The following is an 8556-nucleotide window of genomic DNA, read 5'->3' on the forward strand; positions in this document are numbered from 1 at the left end:
ATGAAGAGTTGTATATGAAATGAAGGGCTTCCTTTTATAGGCACGAAAGTAGTTTGGGATGGTTGAAATTTGTGTTCTAAACGATTCCCAGGTGAAATCGAAGCTTTCTGACTAAATAAAATGTGAAAATCGCAACTTCGTTTGACTGGATTGATTTTGGAATTTTAGGACTCACAAATGCAGATGCATCACTTCATTGATGCATCCTTCATAAACGACAAAAACCCTGCCAAAATTAGCAAATAACATCTCTTAAGTGAAACTATCCCCTAGTGAGCTCATTTTAATAGATTGTGACTAAATTAGAGGAAAACTCAGGCATGAATCCATTTTCAAAGTAAAGGTACACAAATAAGAGCTTAAAAACATGCATTAATGACATGTATCATTATAATATCGGGAAAATGAACTCTACGCCTAAGCTAGAATAAGTACCATAGCTCCTCATCGACATCATTATCAACGAGGTAGAGTTTGGATACGTCAAAGATCAAAAAGAGGAGGAAGAGTGGAGAGAAATCTAATAAAAAACGCATGGGATTAGATAGGGGGAGAAGAAGTGACTTAAAATCAAGTAAAAGTTAATATATATAAATGTCGGAGCATCACAACTTTAGCGCAGAGCACCGCGACGCTGATGGGAATCAACACGTAGGAGGACATCGGAACTCCTTGATGTTGTGCGGTTTGCACAAAAATCGTAGTTCCCTGCCTTATAGACGAGCATAGCGCCTAGCTGGGCGCTGTAGCTCCCCGCCTTGCTGACGACATAGCACTTAGTTGGGCACCGCTAAGTCATCTTTAGGGGTAATTTCATTATTTTGGCATTCTTTTTCCCAGTTGGTACAATTAAGCTCTGGTTTGATCTATTTTAGCTCCATTTTAACACTAATATCCTGTTCTACCCTTAAGGTGCTCAAAACCTACAAAGTAATCAATTAAACACATAAAATACAGGAAGAATCTTGAGTAAAATGGAATATAATAACACATTTTAAGTGCTATCAGTACACAAGCAAAGTAAAAAGTATATGAAAAGAGAGAAAACATCAGCTCCCGAACTCAAGACTACGTTTACCCTTTTGCGATCACAAGTTTGTTTCTTTTTTTAAACACATGTTAGTCAATTGGATAAGTGAATCAATCCTACCATAAAAGTTAGGTTTATATATATATATATATATATTTCAAATAATTTGAAAGTTTGAAAAAGAACCTAAGATGGGTGTAGTTCTAAATCAATGGATTTAAAATAAATCTAGAGCATTTGAAGAGTTTTTTTTTTTTTTTTTATTATTATTATTTTTTTATTTTCTTATAATATATTATTCATCTTGAGGTTCAAATACCTTTTTTCATAGCTGACTATTTATTTAAAATTTTGAATCAATGAAATCCTTCTAAATTGTGTAAAGTGTGAACTCTTAGAAAACTTTATTTTTACAATAACTCTATCAAACGACTCAAGGTAGGAGACAACTCAACGATAGAAAAAATGGCTCAACGTAGGTGGACACATTCATGGAAGGAGTGTAAAAAACTAATTCATTATTTTTTGTTCAATCTCGTGGTAGGAGAAAAGTGAGCAAAGAAAAAAAGATCAATTATTTAAATTCCTAATTAAATTTTTATTTATGGTAACAACAATCGTCAATGTCACCAAATCTTATCCACTATTAAGGCGTGCAACTTTGATGGTGTTTCAATTTAAATTTTTACATCAAATGTTGATAAAAATTCTCAACTTTTAGACCATTTAAATTATCAAGAAGATAATCGAGATAATGAAACAAAAAAATAGATAACGAATATTAAATTTTATAATCAAATCAACTGATAACCAGATGTATGTTAAGAAAACCCTAATTTCAACCGATATTGGCTCGATACCTAGTATCGGACACCCAGCAATATGGAATTACATCCATTTGAAAGCTTAGATTCTAAGCTACAAAACCAACTCCAGATCTCTCATCAAGCATTGAACAAGTTATGACCCTAGGAAGTCAAATGAAAAACACATAAAAAACTCCCAATCACCATATTCAACTTGCCCATCCATATCCAATCTCAACCCCAACTTTCAATACCCACTGTGGATAATTCTAGATCTAACGGCTGAAATTTAAATTTTCACTAGGATCTCGGTCCACGTTAAAAGCTTTTAGACCAATCAGATCGCAGTAGCGTGATTCCATTCGACAATATAAACTGCTCTCAACCGTCTCTCTCTTCATTGAATTTTCTCTTTCCAAAAGCCATTCCTCTCCTTCTATGTTTCTCATCATTCGGGCTCCTTATCTATTCCAATAATGTCTTCTGCTACCGATCCCATTGTCTCCTCCGACACGCCTGCCGCGCAGCTGCGGTGGCTTAGCCAGTGGAGAACGATTCGAAGCCTAAAAAAGCTGCGACCTCCAAAGCTTCCAAGGCATGAAACCATCTGGTACCAAGAAAAACAGATCTTCACCGACTCATCCTCCTTTCCTTCAGGTATGAAAAAATAATCTCTGTTTTGATCGTCAATGATTCTTCTCTCTATTTTTATGTTATGTTCTAATCAAATTTTGAAATTGTTCTTTCGATGATTAGCGAAGTGATCGTTTCATTGAAAGAAAGGACCAGCTCAAGTCAGTACGCCATTACGAAGTACATCGAAGAGAAGCATAAACAATTGTCTTCCAATTTCACGAAGCTTTTGCTCGTTCATCTGAAGAAACTTGTCGTCGTTGATACACTCGTTAAGGTCAATAACTCCTACAGGCTTCCATCAGCACGCTCTATTCAAGCAAAGAATGCAGCAACATCAGTCGCCGCCGCCAAGAAACCAACGAGCTCAAAACTCAAGACCGCTGCAAGCATCAAGAAAGCCGTCATTGCCAAATCGAAAGCGAAAACTTCTGCAAAACCTAAACCGAAAGCCATGGTAAAGCTGAAGATAGTCAAAAAATCCAAGATCGTGCAAAACCTAAGGTTGTTGTTGCAGCCAAGCCTAAGGCGGCAGAGAAGGTTAAGAAGGTTGCTCCGAAGCCTAAACCTGCAGCCAAGGCTGCAAAAGTCGCAAAAACGCTCTCGCGAACGTCGCCAGGAAAGAGAACTGCACCAGCGACAAAGGAAAAGAAGATAGCTGCGAAGAAGCCAAAGACTTTAAAGTCGTCGACGAGAAAAGTCCAGGCAAGGAAAGTTAAGAAATAAATTTGTGTTAGGGTTTTTTTTGTCCTGTTACTACTGGTACGTAGGGATGTAAACTAGGGGTATGAGTCGAAGGAAATCAAACTAGTGGATTTTCATGAGTAGCGGAAAGGATGATTCCAATTCCATTTCAATTGAACATAAAACAACATGCTATACGATGATACAAGGGATAGAGGATGTGTACAACACTCGACTGTAACAAACGGACCACCAACAGCATGAACAACTTGATGCTCCTCGATCCCAATTGAGTCCAACTTGATTCACGAACAGAGTGAGGACATCATCACAATGGTTATCTTGGTATTCTCGGGTGTGAGAATACATGAGTTATGGGTTCTATATGATCTTGGATTAAGGAATAGAGGAGGTATGCGATCGAGTAGACAATCGAATAAGTGGGAAATAAAACACTGTTTATCGCATAGACGATGAACTCGATCGTTTAGTAAACACAAGCCTATTGTTTAGACTTTGCTACTTGATCGTGTAGCAATGATCAACTGAATGACTATCGTATAGTCAACTCTAAACGATCGCTTAGCTGGTTGTTTAGTCTCTTAATGCTATCACTTAGTAAAACTCTTTTATTTGATAGCTTACTATTCGAATGAAACAATTACTAAATTTAGGAAAACAATTTTCCTTTTTATCTTAAAGTTACCATAACCTCTCACTCGATTGGTTATTAGAAAAAAAGAAATTAATTACCATATAATTAATATATTATAAATAAACATGATAACCAACTTATCATATTATATTTATAACTTATAGTTTTAATATTTCATCTCATGAAACATATAAACTATAGTTTTTTTTTTCTATTTTATGGTACTTAATGTAAATCAATTTACATTAATTCCTCCATTTAATGTATGTCATACATCATACCAATTATATCATATATATAATTGAATTTCCTCTTGTTAATTCGAACACTTTAAACTATCCCAAAATCTGATTCTCAACTTGAACCCATTGAGCTACTAAGGGGATCTTATGGATCCACTACAAGACTTTTGGGCTTTAATTCAATTGAAAAAAGTGAAACCAGATGTATAATGTCGGTTTTTTTTTTCAAAAAAAGTGGATATTTAATGTCGGTTTAAAACCGACATTAAAGATCCGGTTTTCCCTTTTTTTTCCTTAAAAAAAAAAACCCATTCCCCCCCATTTTTTTTCATTTCCCGCTTTTATCCCTATCTATCCTATCTATCCCTTTTCTAAACCCTATTTTCCCCATCAGCCACCTCCTCCCTAGTCCCCCCATTTTTGTTTCTTTAGAAAATGATATTAGGTTACATTTTGTTTCTCTCTTTCTCTCTCAGATTTCAGACAAACCTTTGTAGACGGCAAAGAGAACTGAAACCGAAAGTTATCAAAAATGGCGAGCAAAAATGCCAAAAAAGCCAATCTCTTAGATCATCACTCCCTCAAATACCTACTCGATGAATCTGTTTCTGAGGTAGAGAAGTAAGAGATATGTGGAACCAACGAGAAATGGCAGAACCCATAGATAGGTCGGCAATGCCGGTCCATGTAGTACGATTTGAAATCGATTTTGCATTTTTTCGTACTCCCGATGCCATTGATAAACAAGCATAGTCGATGCTTTGAGAAGATTCCAACGATGATTGAAAAAATAAATTGAAGAAAGAACAGAGAGATCGGTAGAGATATGAAGAATTTGAATCTGTTTCTGAGGTAATTCAATCTGCAATTTCATTCCCCATTTTTTAGATCTTTTTCGAGTCAATTTTAATCTAGGTTTGAGCTTTTTCTTTGCAGATTGTCACCAGCTGTAATGAAGGATTTGAATATGAAGGATTTGAATATGTTTTTGAGGTAATATGAAGGATTTGAATCTGTTTCTGAGGTAATATGAAGGATTTGAATCCGTTTCTGAGGTAATGCTATTTAGCTACATTTTAGTGTTTCGGAATATAAACCAGTTAAAAAAACCACAAAGTTCTAAGAGTTTAGGTAATGCGATACATTTTTGTTTCGTCATTCATCTGTACTTCTTAGGGGAGAGAGGAATACTAGAGCATTAGAGATTTGGAGAAAGACTTTATTGATGTTTGATTCGTTGTTAGTTCATGTCTCTCTAGAAAGTGTCAAGCTGAAGAAAAAGAAGAAACACAAGAGAACAGAAAGGCCCAGGTTGGTAATTCTTTTGACATTTTTTTCCGGCACTATTTGTTACATAAGTGTGCCATATTTAGATATTCCAATCCTGCAGATGGTAGCAAAACTGCATGGAATAATGAGACCATTTCTACTTCGAAGAATGAAATCTGATGTCGAGCTAATGCTCCCTCGGAAGAAAGAAATCATAATATATTGGTTATGATTGAATGTAGCACTGTTTTTAATGTAATTGTTATAGATAGATTCTATAACCTGTGCATAAACTTTTCTTGTTTTCATAAATATTATTTATATATGTAGATATATATCTCCGTCCAAATCCCTCTCGCTCTCGCTCATAAAGGCCAAATCCTAGCCTCTCGCTCTTGCTCTTACTCGTCCCTCTACTCTCACTACTCTCGCTACTCTCACTCTCACTACTCTCACTCTCGCTACTTTCGCTCTCGCTTTCGCTACTCTCGCTAATAGTCTCTATAGCGCAGCCCTCTCGCTGTCGCTCTTCCCTCCACTCTCGCTCACGCTCATACCTCCACTCTTGCTCATACCTCCACTCTCGCTCTCGCACATAAAGTCCCCTCTCGCTCGCCTTACCCCGACCTCCGCCCCGTTGCCAACCCTAGAGGAAACTGATCCATTCATTCTGTTTATATTTACTTGGCTAAACTTGTTTCATATAATCAGATTATGCATTCATTCTGTTGAATGTAGATTATTTTTGCAATCTGACAGAAGCTGGTTATCTTGATTGTGTTACTGTTACATATGAGTTGGCACTTCTGTTTTCTGTATTTTGATCACATTATAGCACGTTTCAATGTGTGTGACAGATTGAAGTTTTATTAACATTTGGCCTTTCATATGATTATATAAATGTGGTTATGGTTATAATATTAATTTTTCTCCTTGGATCAGAGTCTGCCTGGGGTTAAATTCTTAATCTCAGGCACATTACTTGTTAAGTTGAAGTTAAATTCTAAATCTTTCCAATTCTTCTGTAGTTGCTGGATGAGCTAAAGAAGAAGAATCCTGATAATGAAGTCCATTTCAACAACGTATATTACATCTCTTAATCTCTCAAACCCTCCTAAATTTGTAGACAAATAAAATTGTGTTGCCCTTATAAAATCATAATCTTTGTATTACTTGTAATTTGTGTTTTCAAGGCTTGAATTATTGTACGCCTTTTAAATTATAATTCTATAGCAGAATTTGTGGATTAAACGTAATAGATTTACAACCCATATATGAATAATGTCATAGCCATAGTGTTCGATGATGATGTGTCATGTTATAATTTTTTATCGAAAAAATGGATTTGGCAAGGGAACTTTAAAAAACGGACAATAATTGATAAAACGGACAGATTCGGGCTTCAATGTCGGTTAAGAATAATAATAAAAAAAAGACTTTAATGTCGGTTGGATATTAAAGACCTTTAATGTCGGTTGCAACTGACAAGTTTTAATCACTAAAGACCAACCGACATTGAAGATTGTGTTATTGGTGTTATTGAAGCCCTTTAATGTTGGTTTAAAACCGACAATAAAGGCAATCGACATTAAAAGGCTTTAATAACACTATTTTTAATGTCGGTTTCCAACCGACATTAAAGCCCGAATTTCTTCTAATGACCTGTAGCTTGAAGCTCCAATGGTACGTGAATAACTGATTAAACTCTTTAGTCACGAGATCCACCATCCGTTAACTATCGGGCATTCCTCTAAAGACCGACAACTACACTCTTCTCACTACAGATATATTTCTGTGTCCATATTAACCAATCAATAGTGCGATAACCCTTCACAAATAGCTTGTAACTACAACTAGGCCAATTTACCGTTTTGTCCCTATAATTACATCTAACTCCTTAAATACCACTGATTCTTCTAATGAACAATAACTCGTATTCCTACTATGACTAAGTCCTCTCTTCTAAAGAGAGGGTGTGGCTACTATATTCAAGACCCTTAAGGGAGAAATTTATCTACTTACCCCGTTTCGGGGAAGGAGTGAATTCCGTCTTGTATAAACTGAGTTCCCAACTTCTCAATCAGACAAATCCCCAAAAAGGCAGACTTGTTGAATTGGCAATTTGCCACTCTCACCCATACTAATCAAAGGACCACCTCATATGCAGGAGTTCCCAAAACACTCAAGATTGAGTAATGTCACATTTGGTCATTTTAGTAAAATGTAAGTTTCAATTATCAACGGCATAGAGAGACAAATCATCTTGTGGTCCGATCTTATACAAACTTTTTGTATAGGACACCCCGCTCACATGTCTCCACATGAATGGTCAGGATCAGACCATTATAGCACGTTACAACAATTGTAATTATCTACAAAGTGGGCCGTATTCATAGTATCACCAAGATAAAGTATCCATTCTTTATCCTTATACTACAGACCATTTAGATTATTACTTAAGGCATGATCCACTTGTATATCTCACATACATACTTAAATTTACAAAAATAACCACGGTTCGTAGTTTATTGAATATGAGCAAATGTAAATAAAAGAAGTTTTATTTTATTAATAACAATTTGTACAAACTGTTTACAAACTATTAGTCTCCGGGAGAATTAGGACACTAATCTCAAAATGAATTGCAATCGTTTGTTATACATTATTTTAATGAAAGCTCAGTTTGGTTATTCAAAGGTTTATCAAGGCAATCTTTATGTCAATGAATTGAGTGATCTTCTTTTAAGATGGTTTATCTTAGCATTGGATTTTGGTTTATTGTAAAAGCTTTGACTGTTGATTCAATGGTGGATTTCCCATAATTGATGTCTGCCTTGTTCATTTTGCATAATCGCAAAATTCATAATCCGAATGGCCTACGTGCATTGCACGCGATTACAATCCATGTTGGTACGACGTGATTGTATTTTGGAAATTGTTATTGAAGTAATTTTATTGATTTTAGTGGATAAATTAGTTGAATTTATTTTTCTTTCTTTTTCTTTTTCTTTTTGTTAGCCCAAAAGTAAAAATAAAAATAAAAACAATTAAAATTTTATAAGTCTCCTCCTGGCTGACTTTAACGTTTGGTGTTTTTAATATAAACATGTCTTTTTTCATGAGCTTGAATAGTAAACACTATTCAAACTTTATTATTTAAATCCATGGATTATCATTTTTTTAATTTCTAATTTAATCTAGGAAGTAAATCTAGGGTTGGCAATGAGGTAGGGCAGG

At 35.3% G+C, this 8556-nt stretch overlaps 1 protein-coding gene across 1 annotated transcript; it reads left to right on the top strand.

Moving 5' to 3' along the window:
• Positions 1-2264: 2264 nt before the first annotated feature.
• LOC120080337 (histone H1-like) lies at positions 2265-3738 on the top strand. The gene is given in 3 exon segments (XM_039034980.1): positions 2265-2493; positions 2598-2957; positions 2960-3738. Coding segments are annotated over 3 exon segments (777 nt in total). The 5' UTR covers positions 2265-2312; the 3' UTR covers positions 3196-3738.
• The last annotated feature ends 4818 nt before the right edge of the window (positions 3739-8556 follow it).

The sequence above is a fragment of the Benincasa hispida genome, chromosome 6 (assembly GCF_009727055.1).
Source record: "Benincasa hispida cultivar B227 chromosome 6, ASM972705v1, whole genome shotgun sequence".
In the NCBI taxonomy this organism is placed as follows: domain Eukaryota; kingdom Viridiplantae; phylum Streptophyta; class Magnoliopsida; order Cucurbitales; family Cucurbitaceae; genus Benincasa; species Benincasa hispida.